Source organism: Pan paniscus, chromosome 11 (assembly GCF_029289425.2).
Source record: "Pan paniscus chromosome 11, NHGRI_mPanPan1-v2.0_pri, whole genome shotgun sequence".
Classification (NCBI taxonomy): Eukaryota; Metazoa; Chordata; class Mammalia; order Primates; family Hominidae; genus Pan; species Pan paniscus.
In genome coordinates this window covers 6,720,289-6,739,917 of record NC_073260.2, presented here as the reverse complement: position 1 = coordinate 6,739,917, position 19,629 = coordinate 6,720,289, and the positions used below count along the sequence as shown (strand labels likewise).

General features: G+C 44.3%; 1 protein-coding gene across 8 annotated transcripts in view; it reads right to left on the bottom strand.

The window, feature by feature from the left end:
* DDX31 (DEAD-box helicase 31) overlaps positions 1 to 19,629 on the bottom strand; it is a 133,542-nt gene that overhangs the window by 82,243 nt on the left and 31,670 nt on the right. For 4 of the 8 annotated variants that reach the window (XM_003822407.6, XM_034929366.3, XM_063593918.1 and 1 more), the window contains exons 15-17: positions 12,892 to 12,942; positions 11,116 to 11,255; positions 6,516 to 6,597 (exon numbers count right to left, since the gene is read on the bottom strand). The exons of 1 other annotated variant lie outside the window; for it this stretch is intronic. In XM_003822407.6, the coding sequence (XP_003822455.1) occupies positions 6,516 to 6,597; positions 11,116 to 11,255; positions 12,892 to 12,942 (273 nt within the window). The remainder of the gene's footprint in view (positions 1 to 6,515; positions 6,598 to 11,115; positions 11,256 to 12,891; positions 12,943 to 19,629) is intronic. 3 more of the 8 variants (XM_034929367.2, XR_612487.3, XM_008975985.4) reach the window with 3 other exon arrangements.

Below are 19,629 nucleotides of genomic sequence, written 5' to 3'. Positions count from 1 at the left end.
CCTACAGATGGAAAATGTTAATAAAATAGACAATTATTTTCTTTTCATCCTTTAACAGTACCAGAGAAAAAAATTTCCTTTTTAAATATCCCCGCTAAAAACTAGTGGCTTTTGTCTCCAATATCGTAAAACAAACATGAGTGCTTTCTACTGAATGTGAAATCAAGAGAACACAGATTCTTCCACCCAATGAGGCCAACCTGCCAAGTGACACTGATCACTTGAGTGGTGCTAGTGCCTCTACTTCCACCTGCCACCCTGGTGTGAGCCCCCGGGGAAAATCCAGAGTGAGACCGGGTCGTGCTGCTTAACCTTGTAGAGGACGGTGTATGAGCGCCTGCATCTGGCCTCACTAAGACTCCCTGAGCCTCTCTTTCACCTTTAAGGCTGACAGAGGAAGAACAAAGGGGAGGAAAGAAAAAGCCTCATTCTCTGGATCGACGTTCATCTCTATATTAAGAGACTTAACAACGTGAAAATGTTTTTAGTTTAGTCAAATCATTCCTGCTACCTGTTTGGTTGATGACAGTCTCGCTGATTTCACAGTTCAATACAAGGTCCCCCTAAGGGTTCTAGCTGCTAAAATGTCAGGAGAAGAGTCACTCAGGAGCCGTGTTACCAAAGTGGACATTTGCTATTGTCATTAACAAGGATTTTTTTTTTTTCACCCTCTTAACTGATGTGAAATGCAAACTTTTTTTTGCTGCCCTCCTTTCGTTAAGCCACCTCAGCAGCGCAACTGTCACCTTCCCTGTGTTTTTTTTTTTTTTAATATGAATGTGAAATTAGCGAGGATGCCCTTTCCCCTGGCGGACAGAATCCTCTGTTATTAAAAAGTAAAGCACTTTAATAATGAAAACTTTTTCCTCTTTTTCTTGTGTTTTAACTGTTTAAAATTAATGAGAAGGGCAGAATGGTTGTCAAAGCGATATTGAAAGCCGGGCAGCCAGGACCGAATAAGCACAAAAATCCCTCTAGAGTGTTAAATAAACAGAGCTCCAGCCCTCTCCGAATCCCTCTGTTGGTTATTGTATACATTCTGTAACAGCTCTCAGAATAGATCTGAGAGCCAGGGAGGCAGAGAGGTTTCAGAATTCCAATAAAGGCCTCAAATTAAAGACAGCCTGGTGCGAATTCCAGGAGAAAATTAAAGAGACCTCAAGCTTAAGTGACAGGTGACTTGCTTCTGTGTCACAACTGTCAGGGGATTTAGTGATAATATGGCAATATATTACAAAGGGCTTTTCTTATTCCCCCCTTTAGGTTTCAAAATGAGGCATCTTTTCTTCCCAACCAAAAAAAAAAAAAAAAATTACATATATATAATGTGAGTGTGTATACAAGCGAAATACGTAGGGAAAAAAAAACCACGATAGAACTAGGTTCACAGGTTTGAAATGATAAGGTCAGTTTTAGTAAAATATAAGAAAAAGTTAATGGCAGAAAAAAATATATACAATACTTAGGAAAAAAAAAATCTTACTCCTCCCTAACCCCTGCTTCCAGAAATACCTTATTTTAAAATTGCCCCTCTTGAGAATGAATGAGGTATTTTTCAGTTGTCTTCTGGGGAGGACAGTCTAAATTTAAACTGAAGACAGAGGGGGGCAGAGTTATGCAGCACCATCTCAGCCCCCGACAGGTAAAATGCTCCTATAATGAGAGCGGGTCAAACCCCTGAGGGCACACGGATACCTGGCAGGGCTGGCTCTCCCACCCTCCAAGACACAGAGTCAGTACTGGTTAATGAAGCTAACTTCAACTAGTGGACCATGGGTAGTTTAGAAAAACACATTTCCAACCATCCATCCGCACGCAATGCACCTTTGTCTCTAACATCCTACTGATCTTGGAAAACACAGGCCATCAGAAAGGATGAGCAGGGGGCTCTAAACTTATTTTAAGATCTCGCAATGCCAGCAACGGCTCCTTTGTTGGGATAAGTTGACAGGTATATTTCACAGGACAAAAACGCTTGTAGGAAAAACATGGTTGGGTGTGTGTATACTTTGATGACGAAGATTTCACACCTATCAAGAAGCAACAGATGAGTCTAAGATAAATAGGCTGGACTATTTTTATTATAAAAAGTAATAGCAAAGGTGGGAGGTTTTTGTGAAAGCCTGCACCTTGATATTGCCAACTTCCAAGGTATTTTTAAGCAAAATGGAAGGGTTTTGTTTTAATCACTTTATTGCCAAGCTGAGTGTTACCCCATGGTCCCTAGAACCTTCTGAGTGCTTCCCAGGAAAGTTGAAAGATCAAATTTATTCTCTTTGTAGGTAGGTGAACATTCACACACCCAGACATAGCTATATATATTTTATATACCTAAATATGAAATATACATTTTACAGATGCTTCACTCGCTTTCTTTCTGTTCACAGAAGCCCAAAAATGTATGTGCCAAAGGGACATTTACCATGGGCTTCAATCACGCTGGGTGAAGGAGAGGGGCACTGTAATGAGGTGTCTGGCTATCTGAACGAAAGGCCGAGCTACTGAACCCACATTTACATGCCTGGCATTAGTTCACATGCTAGAGAACTGCTCAAATTGAGGACAGCAATTAAGACACACGTTATTTCTTACGCATAACAGAATTAAAAGTTGCATCCAGCATCTACTTTATTCTTCTTACTACTGACATGAATCACACATAAAATACTCTCTCGGGTTGTGTATATCTATGTGATAATTAGCAACACAGTCAATTTAGTTTAGTTTTTCTTTTTCCTCTGAATTCAAGTTAAACTTGGCTCAGCAAGCCAGGTCTTCACCAACAGGACACCTACAACGTAGGATGGTTAATTTAGCTTTCTAAGTTAACCAGTTATATCATGAAAGCCCAAACTTGCTCAGCTTTTCTTAAAAAAAAAAAAAAATCACCAAACCTTAAAAATATCCAAGCATTCACTACTGTCTATCAAGGTAGGAGCTGGGGCTGAGATCATGAGACAGTTTCTAGACCTAAGAATCTGTGAGGTCTGGAACTCTACAGGGCACTTTATACCTCGTCTCATTTAAATCTCACAGCAATTGTATGTTTTACAGATGGGAAAACTGAGACTGGGGAGAAGATAATCTGCCTGAGATTGCAGAGCTAACAGCTGGGAAGCAAGGATTCAAACTCAAACTCATATCTATCTGGGACCTGGCTCTTACTCATGAAGTTAGAGCCGCTCCTCAAGTCTCAGGAAGTCCTTGAGGCTGGCCTCAAGCCAGGGAAAGGCTTAAGGAGAAGAATTTATGCTGCAAGGCCACAGAAGGGCAGATGCTACCAAAAAAAACGACTGTAGCTTGTTGCTGACAGAGTGGAGGGAGATGCAGCTGCTCCGCTCCTTCTCTGGGGACGTGTCCTTCAGGAGAGGCTTCCTGCCCTTCTACAGCTTCCCTGCGTTGCGCAGACACACAGTGATCAACTCCCTGGAGAGAAATGATCTGCACTCGGGGATAAAGACTGACACCAATGCCAGGCCCAGAAAGAGTATACCTGAGACGACGTTTGATCAAACTTACTATCTCATTGTGTAATTGTACTACTTGCCTTTATTTCCAGAGAGCTGGCAGATGCTAATGTTCCACTTATTATGATACAGCAAAAAAGGGCACTGGGATTCATGTCCCTGAGTCTGGGCTTTAATTCCACATCTGCTACTAACTTGTATGACTACAAATAATCCTGATAGTTACAGTAATAATAAAAAATGCCCTTTGGGCCGCGTGTGGTGGCTCATGCTTGTAATCCCAGCACTTTGGGAGGCCAAGATGGGCAGATCACCTGAGGTCAGGAGTTTGAGGCCAGCCTGGCCAAGATGGTGAAACCCCATCTCTACTAAAAATACAAAAGTTAGCCGGGCATGGTGGTGTGTGTCTGTAATCCAGCTACTTGGGAGGCTGAGGCAGGAGAATCGGTGGAACCCAGGAGGCAGAGGTTGCAATAAGCTGAGATCACGCCAGTGCATTCCAGCCTGGGAGACACAGCGAGACTCCATCTCAAAAAAAAAAAAAAGCCCTTTGGTCCTATGTTTTATACTTGCGACTCCAGGACTATTTCCCACACAATCCTCTGACGTCCTTAAAAGAACACTATTTTATCTCAACTTTACATGCGAAGAAACTGAGGCTTAGAAAGGTCCAGTCCAGGCCGGGTGCAGTGGCTCATGCCTGTAATCCCAGCACTTTGGGAGGCTGAGGCGGGCGGATCACAAAGTCAAGAGATTGAGACCATCCTGGCCAACATAGTGAAACCCCGTCTCTACTAAAAATACGAAAATTAGGTGGGCATGGTGGCATGCGCCTGTATTCCCAGCTACTTGGGAGGCTGAGGCAGAACTGCTTGAACCTGGGAGGCAGAGGTTGTAGTGAGCCAAGATCGTGCCACTGTAATCCAGCCTGGCGATACTGCGAGACTCCATCTCAAAAAAAAAAAAAAAAAAAAAAAAGAAAAAAAGAAAAAAGAAAGGTCCGGTCACAGGCTGGTGACAGATGAGGAACGTGACCCTGAGGCGTGCTCTTAGCCACTCTGCTACACTGCCTCTCCGAAAAGAAACTAAGGCTTAGAGAGGTCCAGTCCCTGCCCAAGGTCACACACTGGTGACAGATGAGGAACGTGACCCTGAGGCGTGCTCTTAGCCACTCTGCTACACTGCCTCCTCCAACAGATCTGCATCTGCTCCCTGCTGATCCCACAGAGCTGCCCTGGAGCCATAATGAAGTATCTGGGGGAACATTAAAAAAGAAACCAAAAGGCCGGCTACAGTGGCTCACACCTGTAATCCCAGCACTTTGGGAGACCAAGGCGGGTGAATCATGGGGTCAGGAGTTCGAGACCAGCCTGACCAACATGGTGAAACCCTGTCTCTACTAAAAATATGAAAAAATTAGCTGGGCGTGGTGGCCTGTGCCTGTAGTCCCAGCTGCTCAAGAGGCTGAGGCAGGAGAATCACTCGAACCTGGGAGGCGGGGGTTGCAGTGAGCCAAGATTGCGCCATTGCACTCCAGCATGGCCGACAGAGCGAGACTCCGTCTCAAAAAAAAAAAAAAAGAAACCAAAAAAGCCCCTTAACTAGAATTTATGATAGTTCCAAAAGAACGGAAGTGTGCCAAGACCAATGAAGATCTGTCTGGTCACAGGTCAACACCCCTAACAACAAACTTAATAAAGGGTGGTCCAGAGGCTTACGAGTCTTATATGAAGTACTGACTTGCTTAAAGTAACCTGATGACCAATGCAGTCTTTAACAGCTTTTATTGTTCACAGGGATCTTTGCTGTGGTTGATCAAATTTCACCTCTAAATATGACTAACATTTCCTTATTTAAAAAAAGGCTCAATTATCTTGGTTTAGTTAATACTAATAAAGGCATATTGGTATACAGTTAAATATATGTGCTTTGAAGTTAAGACTTCAAATCCCAGAATGACTAAAGCATATTAGTGTGCCCCTGTGAAAGTTCCTTTGCCTCTCTAAGTCTCAGTTTCCTCATCTATAAATTGGGGCCATCACCAACTTCTCGGATTGCTATAAGATTAAATGGGACCATGCACATAAAGAGTGTAGCACAGTCCTAGGTTGGGAACACACACTTTGCTAATAGAGGCTATGGCTATCTCCTCTCCTGGTATTACATACATTTCCTTAGATGCTCTCTAAAACAAGAGAATTTAAGTCAGGCTCAGTGAAACGGGGTCCCTCCCTGCTCAGGGAGAATAATGATCCAAATACAGGCACATGCTAAAGCATGAAAGAAACTCTTAAGCTTGATCTATCTGGCCCTGATTTTCCAGTCCATCCTCAGGCATACAAAAACAAATGTAAAATATTCAAGTGATTAATGTCTCATAGACAAAATTACATATAGCAACACTGCACCCACACACGGGAATACTGAGTAAGGGGGTGGGGTGGGGTGAGGGAATAATGGTCTAGTCGGGTGCAGCCTTAAGAGAAGGAGCAGGAAAGGGTGTCCAGGGCTGCCTGCACCTGCTCAGAATCTCCATATGGAACTGCATGGATAATAAAAATTTTTCTTCTTAATGATCTCAACTTTACTCTTCCTCTGTGGATAGCACACACACATTAAAAAATGGATGAACTAACTGTGTCTGAAAGGAGACACAGAGATACTTATTTCTTCCATGCTGTCTGGGATAGGCAGGTCTAGGCAGCCGTCCTTGCTGAGAATCTGGACAGGGACCACCGGGGCTGAGCGTGTGGCACTGCCTCCAGACTCATTCTGGCCTGGACCTCCTTTCTGGGGAGCCTGCTGCTGTCTGGCAGGCTTCCAGAATGGACCGTAGCCCACTCGCTAGATGAGAGTGGCAAACGCATCCAGAAGCAAAGATGAGGAAAAAAAAAAAAACAATCAAGATTTGGCCTCATCTAATGTTCATGGTTCTTAAAATAAATGTATTGCTTGACAGAGGAAGTAACCCATACACAAAGTCTCTACTACCCCAAATCAAGTGAGTCACATCTGTTGGCAGCGAGCACAATAAATAACAAAACTCACCTGGGCTCCCCATCGTTTCCCTTTAAAACAATCATCTCTTGTCAGAACACACAAAATATCTTCCATCTTAATCTCAGAAACGCTGTAAAAGGAAGGGCACAGCAAGGTAACTTTTTGCTCTTTCAAAAACACCCAAGACCTTGATGCACAAAACTGGCCTATTCTTGAGCTAATTAGACATGAAGTAGAAGTGACACCTTCCTAGGAAAGGAAATATTTTCCTAAACCCTTAGGAATTGAGAAGGGGACCTCTATGATATTAAAGGGACAGGATGATATTCCTGACAATTTCTTTCCTCTCTGATGAATTTAAAATAGGCTACATTTAGAATTTCCTTAATAGAGATTATGTCATTATTTCTTAATAAATCTTGAATACCAAATAAGTGTGCCCACTCACTGATCCACTCCCTTGATTTGAGCAGATGATGATGAAATAGAAGCATTTTGGTCTCTTTAGTTTATACTGAAGAGGAAGAAAAAAAAAAAAAGGAAGAAAAGGGTGGCCAAACATCCTCCACTGTGGGGTAAACACCCCTGTGAGGGTAACGAGGGCACAAAGCCCTGTCCCAGCAGCACTGGCCTTTCTTCTTCTACCCTGGAGGAACTTCACTCCCCCATCTCTTAATTACTGATGGGTGAAGACCAAAGGATCTCTAACGAAGCCGGAGCTGTGTGCCAAGCACTGAGACAAGAGCTTGGCCTTCACTCAGGAACAGAAGCCACAAGGAGCCAGAACACAACAGTCAGACCTGCCTAGCGGTGGAGTCTGGAAAGCCTCTGCTTCATCCAATCGACTGCAAGGCCACAGCATTTGAATGTAGGGAGCAAAGAGAGACTTGCGTGTCAGAGATGAAGGAAGAAACGTGAGCTGCTGAAAGGATACTTCCCAGGGAGAAAGAGAAACAGAAAGAGAAGGAGCTCTGAGGGGGAAACAGATCATAAGAAGACAAATGATTTTGTTGTATGCTCTTTTTTTTTTTTGAAAATGTAACAGCAAATTAAAACATGAATGGCAATCTCTTAGGTGGGAGAAGACAATTCTCCCCCTTTCACCCAAAGGTTACTCTGACAAGGCTATGAATGAAAATGCCACGTCTCTGACAGCGATTTACCTGAAATGTGTCATCTCCCTGCACACCCCCAGCCCTCACCCCTCAGCATCTTCTCTCTGCTGCCAACTCACAGCCCTATGGATGAGTGAAGCCTTTTTACAGCAGCAAAGAGTCAACCAGAGGAGGCAGAGCATGCTCTGAAAGGGCAGGAGTCAGAGGGAGAGTGCCCTGACTTCATGGGAAATCTATTTTTCATAGGAGAGAGCAATGCATGGGTATTGAACTCGCCTCTCATTTGTGCCTGGCACCCCGAGGGAAGGTGAAAACAGAGCCCAGTCCCATCTTTTTCTTGGTCTGATTTGCTTCTATTCATCACTTTTTTCTTGAGAAAAAAAGAGGAAAAACACAAAAATAAAAGAAATGCAAGACTTTGGAGTCAAATCTTGAAGCAGAAAGAAAAGAGTAATGCCGTTTGCAGTCAGGAACAGAAAAAGCTAAATATGCCACAGAACAGAAAGGCAGTGTTCTCAAATGCGTGTGCTGATATTCCAGCCAGAGTGTGGCTCATATGCTGTGTCCACATGGCGACGTCGGGGAACCACACACCCTAAGCAAACAGGAGCTGAGAGGGAACGGGAGTGATTTACAGTTTAAAAGGGCCTTCTTCCTCTTCCTAAGAAATTGCTGCTTCTGAGGAACAAAGCAAATCTACTATAATTATTTATGGGTCCATCAACAGATCTGAATCACCTCACCTTAGTACGAAACGAGATGGATAAATAAATAAATTCAGGGAACTGTCTTATGCCTGATCTAAGAAATACACATTTTGATGAAGCATTTACATTTTAATAAACCAATGATGATTTTCATTAGAAACACATTTAAAGGGGAGGCAGAAAAAAGTTAAGAAGTTGACAAATATAAAGAAGTCAAAAGAATGCAGAAGCAAAGTTCTGAGCATCTAGACAGAGGTGGCAATGGCCCAGGAACCTGTCTCTTGCCCTGTCTGCTCCATTCAACTGCCAGGGCGAGCACCGCAGCGCTCGGTCTAGGAAGGCGGGCAGCCATTTGTCGTGCTGGCCCTTGCTGCCGAGAGCCTCGGCCTGCCTTCTCCAATCTGCCCTGTGGTGCCTCAGCCCTCCCAACGCCCCTCTGCCTGGCTCTCTCATGTTCTCAGGCACAAAACATGCACATGCTTCCTCCTCAAAAAATATTTAGGAGTCGACCTTTTGGATTCTAGAAACTTTCCAGTCTGCTTCTTCCCACTGCGCACTTTGCAACTAGTTAATAGGGGTTTTGTTGTTGTCGTTGTTGCTGTTTTGCATTAAGTCAAAGAAACAGTTTATGTATAGATACAGCCAGTGTAGGGCCTTTCCTCAAACAGAAATTGGGAAGAACAATGCATGACTGCAACGTAATAACCCAGATTCTGATGTCTGTTTAAGTTGATTACAGTGCGCCCACGAGGCAGCAGCAGTCCAGGCCCAGGCCCCTCACAAGTGAGTTTTCAGAGCCGACGCCAGTGAAGTGGGGCTCATGCAAGGACCCTCCCTCCTCACGCAAATGCTCTTCCACCACCCTGCAGACTTCCTCCCCAAAAGACCTACACTTCCTCCTTTCAGAAGAGGTGGCGTTATCACTGAGTTGTCTCCTTTCTAATGCGGGATTAAAAAGGGAGTCACCTAAATGCGGGCACACTATTTTTTCCAGACAAGATCATCACAGCAGATGATGGTATTTGTTATGTCTTTAAAATATACCTGACTCCCTAATACTTCGTGCCTTTGCTAATCACTGTTTTCCCTTCTCAATTTTAGCTCTATATCTGAGCCCTTCATAGCAATCTACTTGAATGTGTTATTAGAGAAAAATGAAGAGAGCAGAGAGAGGCCCCTCGGCTGTTAACTCTGGCATTAGACAATTATCATTGGGCTCTGCAACTGCTGTCACTCATTTTTCTTAGGAAGAGGTCATGTTAAAGTGAACGAGCATGGGGGAACATCCAGAGAGCTGCGGCCAGGAAGGAATGGGAAAATGGAATTTGTAGCTCTAGAATGGAAGGAAGAGGAAAAGAAGTGTGGAGCGACTGACAGGCTGTTATGGTGTGGTGACTACACTTTCTATTGTGGGGTTACAACACAAAATTCTGAAGATGCTTTCTGCATGTACACAAATTCCTATGACAGAGAAAAGCAGCCACCAGCAGCATTATGATGGGCTCCCAGCCTGTGAGAACAGGGTCAGGGAGGAAAAGGAAACTGGCTGCGCCAGCGGGCTTGCATTTTACCTTCCCCAGGGTTCCTGGTATACCTGCCTGGTGGGTGTCAGCCTCGATGCTGAAAGGGCAGCAAAGAGAGGCCAGCCAGCCTCCAGCTGAGGGAGCTCAGAACTCAGCCGGAGAAGCAGCGCTGGGTGAAAAGTGACTGACTGATCTATATGAGACTTCTTTCACTAATAAGATACAATATGCACATCTTCCTTAACAAATAAAACCACTCTTTCAACTGACAGATTGTGTTAAGATAAAGAACACACTGAATAAAGGAAAACCCAAACTATTATTTTGGCCCCCCTGACATTACAACCGGGAGTAGTTTCCTGCCTCCCCCAACACTGAAGGACACACAGCATGTTTTCTGAATGAGCCTCAGTCCGTAAGTGTTCACACTAACAACCTTGAAAGACTTTTGACAAGTCTTACTAGCATGAGAGGCAGAGTTCTGCGGATGGGAGACGGGGCAGGTGTGGTGGGGACAGCCACACACGGCTCCTGCAACTGAGTGGGCTGCACCCCACAACAGGCCCCCAGGCTGCCTGCTAGGATGTTTTCATTCCAATGAAGAATGTAGTGCTTTTTTCTAGCACTGTACTTTAGGGGAGAAAAGTGTTGCAGTTTTATTTGATGTTTTACATAAAACACAGGGCTGGGCAAGGAAAAAGAAATAAGACTATCCCATTTACAGCGAGCTGGGCTGTGTGCTCATGGCACACCAGGTCTAGAATCCAGGGCTTTACGCAGAGGTATGAGGTGCTCAACTGTGACACACAAGATGGCAGCTGAATGTCCTGGCTGTGAGTGTAGTGTGGATTTCAACTGCCTCAAAATCATTTCCCCTGGGTTCATCTTCCTGGGGGAGGGAAATTGTGTGATGAGTAAAAAGCATTATTTCTTTAAAAGACAAATCAACTTTGAAGATACAAACCATTAATTGCAAGAAATAAAAGTTGTGAATAAGAGGCCTTTCAGAAGCTGCGAAGATGGTGCACACTTATCTTGCAGCAGGAGAAACGAAACGCAGCTCTCTAAAAGAAAACCAAGTACAACACATCGTCCTATGACTTAGTCTGGCAACGCAATGAAAACTGTCATGTGCTGAGGATATTAAAGGTTTTAGTTTTTGCCACTGGCTATTCTGGGACTCATTTAGGGATCACAAGGGTTAATGGCTCTTCGTCAGCTTACAAGGCCCATTCACTGTAAAAAGCGACAGAAAGTTAATTAGGTGAGACCAGCCGAAACCCCATTCAGGTTTCTGACTCACTTGATTTTGTGAGAAGCCAACGAGTTGACATATTCTGCCTCCGAAGGAGCCAAAATGAGCAGGCTGCTCCCATGGCAGCCAATCCGGGCGGTTCTTCCAATCCGGTGGATGTATTCTGCAGGTGAAGATGGAGCGTTGTACTAAAAAGGGTAACAAAAATGAAGGCATTCATAGATCACGGGACTGCCATTAATTGGAAGTGCAATACTCCTCACCTGCCTCCAGGTATCCCAAGAATTAAATCCTGGTGCTATGGTTACCCTAACACAATCACAAGGAGAAGTCACCCAACCCTGAAACTCCTGGCTTCATTGGAAATAACAAGGCTCCGACAAGCAAATGTGAACAGTGGCCAAGTTTCCGATAAACGAGACGTCTTCTCATCCCAGTATCTCCTTTTTAATTTTACTTCTCCACAGGTCTCTTCATTTTCTTATTTGCATCTTTTCACTGTGGTGACTGGATGAGGTGAAATGTAGGCAGGTGGGGGTAAATTTCTCCAGGATGACCACATGACCTTGGCCTACTTCCTTGGTAGACAAGGCCACAGGGTGAGGTGTCCAGAGGACACTGGAGGGTGTAAGGATGAAGGGGCTCCCTGCTCTGTGGGCAGGGTCTACCTCTGATGCCAGGCCACCAGGAGCAGGCCCCAGGAGCTGGTCCCCACCAGCCTGCAGCAGCCCCACTCAGTCCTTCAGAATGACGGCCATTCTACAGAATGCGGGCAGGTGAGGGGCAGGTTCCCTGCAGGTAGGGACATGCTTCTGCTTGCACGGAGAGCACTGCCAACTCAGAGAAAAGAGCAGACTCTATCACTCACTACGATGGATAATGCAAAGCATTGTATGTTTTCTTTGGCAATAACTTTGTCATCATTAAAGCTAATTGACCATCCACTCATTCTTCCCTTTTTTTTCCCTTTGATGCTACACGTATCAGAGAGATGAAGGCCAAGGTCAATATAATGTATGGGAGGCTAGGCATATTAAATGAATCAATATTCACAATATAAGCTCTAAATGATCAATTCTGTATGTCTGGCCTCCCGTACATTAAAATTGTCATTGCCTTATCTTCAGTTCACTCTGTGGCCAGCAGGAAAGAAGACACAATGCCTCCAGTTCTAAAGTGATCATCTGCAGTGAGCAGATCAGACATCCTGGCCAGTGACAGGCATGCAATCCCACTAAAATGTGAATAAACCATGACTCACGTCAACAGGGCACGTCCCCCAGCCCCGACACAAAAGGGCTTAAAAATACCATTCTGTAGACTAATGAAAAGAAAAAACAAAACTAAAACCACCAGACTCTAGTGCTAACACCTGTACCCTCTGGCAAAGCGTCTAAGGCTAGAGGTATGTGTAAGATGCTGTCAGGAACTTAATTGCTCCCTGCAGGTCAATGTACACGGACACGGCTCTCGGACAGCTGAGCCATCCCCTTCTGGACACAATGAGGCCTCCCAGGGACCGAGGTAATTCCCATTATTTTCAGGTTGTTGAAATTTTGGTTTGTGACACGAATTAGTCTAGAAGCAGGAGAGCCTGCCACCTCCCTCTCGTGAACGCACATTCTGGCTGTTTTGCTGCAGTGGTGAGGTGGGCTGGGTTAAGGAAAGATGTCAGGGGAATTGAACGGATAAGGCTGGTTTGCTGCCTGGTTACCAGGGCAACACCCAAGAGGATAATAATAATTATTCTACTTAAAGCCAATGCATCTACTCATGATCATATATTCCTGCCTAAAGCTTACACCTTAACAACTAAAAAATTACCTGAACAATCCACGTGACTTGAGGGAGATCTAAGCCCCGAGCTGCAACATCCTTTAACAAAGAAAAGAATATGGTTTAACACTGAGTTTCTGAACCTTTCTGGGGTCCTGGATATGTTTGATAATTTAATGCAAACTCTGAGAGTTCACCCGCCCACAGTACATGCACATTCGGGCATACACGTATATGCCCAGTACACACACACACACACACACACACACACACACACACACACAGTCCTGCATACAACTTCAGGGGGCTCAGGGACCTACTGCAGTCCTCTTGTGGTTAAAAATTCTGATTTAGGGGCAAATTCTACAGAACCCATTGATGAGGGAGTCACAACACCCTTTGCTAAAAGAATCCACAGGTTAGCCTAGGAACTTAAACAGTAATTATCAGTTGTGTAATGTAAAGAACTCTGAACTCTTCTAGCATGTTTTATTGATTTACATTTTATCTGAAAAACCACTTGAGGAACACATTCATGGATTATCACCCCCGCCCACAACCATGAGCAACGCCTAACAAGCTGGCCTTGAGGTGTGTTCTGGAACATTTCCCCTCAAGGCATTTGCTGTGGGAGTGAAGTGCAAAGTATTTACTTAGGATTTTGCTTTCTGGCCTCAGAGAGCAGCAAGGATCTAGTAATCCCCTACCCCCATCTCTTCAGGTAAATGGATTAGAATACAGGCCAAGCCCATTAATCGCTTCAAAGATTTAGCTAGATAGCTGAAAAACTATAAAAGCAATGGAGATTTATTTTTTAATTTTATGTATCTTTTCAACTAGTCACCACCCAAAGAGCAAAAATTCTCTACTCTCTCTAGTCTCTCACCATTCTAGCAGACTAGAAAGTGGGAATTTCCCTGACTTTAGCATACATCTGTACTCAGCATTCATTCTTCAAGAATAACAGTCGTAACAAGAGTGTCCCAGCCAACATTTACTGAACACTTACTACCCACCACACACTGCGCTGAGACCTTTACCTGCGTTATCTTGACTAATCCTCAAAACAACTATTACCCCCATCTGACAGATGACAAAACCAAAGTTAAGAGAGATAAAGTATTTTGTTCGGGGACACACAGCTGGGAAGTGGAAATAATCCTCGAATCCAGGTCTGCTTTGCTTTTTCAAGGCCATATTATATTATACCGCATTCCACCATCAAAAATGATCCCATGTCCCTCATATGCTGCTGGTGGGAATCCCTATGGCAGGGAATTTGGTAGTATCTAGCAAAATTACATGTGCATTTGCTCTTGACCCAGAGCAGTATCACTTCTAAAAGTCCACACAAAAAAAGATACACTGACAAAAATACAAAATGATATAGGCATGAGGCCATTCATTTCAGCACTATATATAATTGTAGATCTAGAAAAAAACTGTCAACCAGCAGAAGACAGGTTCAATAAAATACAGCAATATCTCACATAACAGAGTACTATACAGCTATAAAAAGAACAAAGATTTCTATATACGGATATGGAGACTCTAGGATATATTTTGAGTGTGTCTAGTATGCTTGTGTAAGAAGTTGGGAAAATATAAACATATTTGCTCATATTTCAGTAGGAAATAATGGTGGGAAGAACCCCCAAAGCTTAAAAAAACAGTTATCGCCAGGGGAGGAAAAGAAGAGGAAGGACAGGATAAAGATGGAAGCTACACTTCCTTTAATGAACTTTGATACTTTTGACTCAGACCGAAGTGTATTGGCATAATTTAAAAAGATAAACAGCTGTCACTATAGGAAACACAGAGTATCACTTATGACATATTCTCGCCAAACAAAATAAAACCTGAAACCTAGAACCTAAATCTAATCAAGTCTCTAGATCCAACTACTAGTTTACAGGAAGTATGGGAAAGAGGAACATGTTGAACACCGTGAGGACACAATTAGCCAAATCCTGAATGTAGGTTATTCTAAAAGACAAATGATCTGGTTTCTTACACAAAAAAGTTAAATAAAGGAGGAGTAACGACACCCAAAACACGTTAAATAGGCAGATGGAGAACCAATACCATGATAGAGGCTCACAAAACCACCAACTGTGGTTATCTCTGGACAGAGGGATCTAGGGGGATTTTTACTTTTCTCTTTGTGTTTGGCTTTAACAATGAATTCTTATCATTTCCCCTACAATTTTTATTTAGAAAAATTTAAACCTACAGAAAAGTTAAAAGACTAGTACAATCTAGATGAAGGAGATACAGATGTAACTCCTTTACCTAGATTCTGCCACCACCAGTCTTTGGCCCATCTGTGTTCTATCTACGCATGCCCACGCACACACACACATATGCAAGCACATTTTTCTGAACCATCTGAAAGTAGGTTGCAAACATCATGACAATTTAACCCTAAATACTTTAACACATACCTCCTAAGTAAAAGGACACTGATCTACATAACCACACCACCATTATCACACCTCAGAAATTTAATGCTGAATAGCATTTTCTAATAAACAGTCCATATTCAAATTCTCCAACTGTACCTAAGATGTCTTTTTTTTTTTTTTTTTTTTTTTTTAAAACATGGGGTCTCATTCTGCTGCCCAGGCTGGAGTGCAGTGGCACAATCACTGCTCACCGCAGCCTCAACCTCCTGGGTTCAAGTGATGCTCTGGCCTCGACCTCCTGAGTAGCTGGACGACCAGAGGTAAGCTCCGCCACACCCAGCTAATCTAGATTCTTTCTGCCCAGGCTGGTCTTAAACTCCTGGGCTCAAGCGATCCCCCCATCCCAGCCTCCCAAAGCGTTGGGATTACAGGCATGAGCCACCACGCCTTAAGATGCCTCTTACAGTTGTTTTTCTTTCCTAAACTAGGATCAGATGGTAGGTCACGCACTCCGTTGTATCTCTGTAGACTTCCTTAGTTTGGAACCACACCCCTGCCTTTGATTGACTTACTTAGTTTTTCGATGTCTGTCATTTTTTAAGAACATCAAAATGTTCCTGAGGACATCGGACAACTGGATTTGTCTAACTGCTTCCTCATGGTAAGGTTGCGGTTAGGCTTTCTGGCACAAACAACCTCAGGGTGGTGTGTGCTTCCCATGGTTCCATGTCGGGAAACACACCGGGGCAGTCTGTCCTGTACGGGTCCCTCTGTTGAGAAGGTGACTTTCTCCTTCGTAATGAGTAAGTAACTGGGGAGTTACACTTTGAGACCACGCGAATAGCACGGTCCTGTTTCCTAAAACCTTTCACCCAAGGCTTTTAGCATTTACTGATGGCCCTTGTCTGTACTGTTACCTTGATGACTCTTTAAGTCTATCATTGCTTCCTTCCATTTCACAGCTCTGGGATACTTTTGTAAAAACAGCCCACCCCCAACCCACTGTTAAGTATCACAAAGGATTCATATGTACGTAGCTTTTTTTTTTTTTTTTTTTTTTTGAGATGGAGTCTCGCTCTGTCGCCCAGGCTGGAGTGCAGTAGTCTCGATCTCCTGGACCTCATGATCTGCCCGCCTCGGCCTCCCAAAGAGCTAGGATTACAGGTGTGAGCCACCGTGCCTGGCCTGTACATAGCTTTTTTGAAAAACAATAATACTATGCGAAATTTCTATAAGAAACACACTCCCGGTGGGCGCAGTGGCTCACACCTATAATCCCAGCACTTTGGGGGGCCGAGGTGGGTGAATCACCTGAGGTCAGGAGTTCGAGACCAGCTTGACCAACATGGTGAACCCCATCTCTACTAAAAACACAAAATTAGCCAGGCATGGTGGTGCATGCCTGTAGTCCCAGCTACTTCGGAGACAGAGGCAGGAGAACTGCTTGAACCCGGGAGGTGGAGGGTGCAGTGAGCCAAGATTGCGCCGTTGCACTCCAGCCTGGGCAACAAGAGCAAAACTCTGTCTCAAAAAAAAAGAGAAGAAGAAAGAGAAAAGAAACACACTCCTGCTTCCCCCAGCGTCAGAGGCAGGACTTGAGGGAGATACCACCCCACCATCACTCCCCCAGAAGGGCCACTGAGGGTACCTCAGGATTTGTCTGCCTTCACTCGTACCTGAGATTTGCAGGTTTCCTTTGAATGCTGGCCAGGCTGCATTTACAAGTGTGTAAGCAGAAGTTAAATGCACTAAAAGTGTGTCAACCACCCACAAAGTGTTTTCAGACAGCTCCCACAGGCTCTGGAAGCTGAAGGCTGATGTTGCAGAGCTGATGCCTTTGAGAACACAATTTAGGATGTTCTCTATCTAAAGGGGAGCGGGAGCCACTTTCTACACCAACTACAGTTTATGTTTTTAGAAACACTGATGAGTTCTTACATCTGCAAAGCTCTTGTGAAGAACTGATTTCTTGTCTTTAAGTGCACTGCAGTGGGAGATCCATGTAGGCACGGGCTGCTTGAGCTTCACAGACGTGCCTTGTAAAAATTTAATGCTCATTGGCTTAGTAAATTCAACCAGCAAACACTAAGACTCTAAAGACTCTAAAATAACGTGTGACGTTCATGAAACTCACTGTGAGTCCAAACACAGCGCAACAGTGAGTGATGAAGGGCGCCAGCAGCCTGTCATTGTGTCTTCAAGGCTCTATTTCCTACTTGGGTGACCTAGCTCTGGACAACAGGCTAAGACACAATCTTCCGGTCTCCCACTAATGCGTTTGTTGGGGGAACCTCACTGACGGCCAGCCACTGCCCAATACTCCTTGTTTTCTCTCCCCCAGATTTAACTCAGCCATTTCTTTAGGCTACCACAGTGAATAAGGAGAAAGAAAGGCAAGTCCTAGTCTAGGAAGAGAGAACTAGACTGCTTGCTCCAGTCCCACTTAGGGGCTGTCCAATCTGCGTGGGTCAGTTTGGCAAGCTGAGCCTCAGCTGCCCCGCCTATAAAATGGCTGGGAGAACCATGCTATGTACGTCATGAGGTTGTTGCTAAGATCAAATGAGACCACGTATATGACAAATATCTTCAGACCTATAAATCTCAGTATTCTGAGACTCTGTAAATCTCACTTATCCTGGTGAAGTAAGAACTGGTATCACGGCAATTAGGCAGAGAAGTGATTTCAATGTCTCTGTACTCTCCTCCTCCATCATATCTCATTCTCTGCCCCCGCCCCACCCAGGGAGAGGTCCCAGGGAAACAGCAGAGGCTCCATCTCCCTGGAGCACAGTCAGCCAGCTACATCAGATCAACAGGAGATCATGACCCACCAAGACTCGGCAGAGGATTCTGTTCTGTCTGCTCTTAGAACTTAGATGTAGCTTCATTTTATTCCTTTAAGCTAATTCGAGCAAAAGAATTGCTAAAGTCAGTTCTGAAAGACACTCAACGGTGAGGCCTTGAAGGCCCTGGGCCTGACAATTGGCTGCCTCCATGAGACCTAGGAGTACAGATGGAAGGCAGCTTGCTCAGGTGCCAGCCTGTCAGTTGGATTAAAATGACTCATTTATTTACCCAAGAACCTCACAAAGTGCTTTTACTAACAGGGAGAGGGGGCCTGCCGTCTCTCTGAGAAGGGACGCAGCACACTCGCCTCTGACGCCTTCCCGGCCTGCCAAAAGTCATTATTGCCGTGTGTGGAAAGCCATCAGCAGGGTCCAGGCCCCCGTTGTCCGGGTGACAGATTGGGCTGCGTAATCAGAGGAGGAAGGAGAGAGTGCAGAAGCTGTCAGAGGCGAGAGATCTTGGCTGGAGCCGCCAAAAAACTGGCAACATGAGTTAGCGTAACTGAGTAAACAGCAAACAATCTCCAAATGATCTTTCCATTAACAAAACAAAATAAAACGAAAAAGATATACTTTACCTAAAAAGCATACCCCAGAGAAAAGCACGAAAGTCTACATTTATTTGGGACACAGAACTGACATTGTGACTCTTCACAGCCGTATTTCCTTTGTCTCCTAGCCTCCTGGCACGGTGGAAATTTCCCAGGAGGAGAGGAAATTAAGAACTGCACAGACAGAACAGTATGCTTCAGGCGGAAAAAAATACGGAGAAGGTGGAGGAAAGCAGCACAGGTGATTTAGGTGCATCTTCTGAAAAAGAAATGCACGCGCCGGACAGCCAAGGAGGACGCCAAGGGACAGTTGGCGCCCAGGGCAGGCTGCAGGTATCTTTCCTTTCTGGGAAAAAGGTGACTGCACTCCATCCAGGGACAATCAAGGACAGCCACCGGAGACCAACAGAAAACCTAGTGTCAGCCTTAAAATCAGGTGGCTTGGAAACTCCATTTTCCGGCCATTCGGTGGTACTTCTTCTTTATCAACTCGTCAACATAATGATGGTATTAAAAGCAAAGTTCCTTTCCTCTGGCTTAGGGTGAGTTCTTCACTGTAAGTAGGAGGAAATAACATTTTGCAGATAATCCAGTGTCTGATATCTGATCCCTTTGATTGCTTAATTCCACTTGGGAAAGTGGGCTTTGAACTTCCAATGACTCCTTCTTGCTCATCCCTACTTCCTACTTAACTTGGCTTTTTCTTAGATCTAGTTTTCCAGAAGACACGAAATTACATTGTGAATGTGTGAGGACTCCTCGTCTTTCACAAACTGATTTCTTTTGCCCCCAGCTATGCTTTGCCTAGACTCCATCTTACCATAGTCACACCTTTACTGAACAGCCACATTACACAAAGCCACATTATCAGGACTTGAGAGCTGCATGAAATTAAAAAGGTCCCTGCTTTTGAGATGTTTATAATGAAAATGAAATGAAACACACACATGCACCCTTAACTGTTCCTAGCAGGAAGGAAAATGG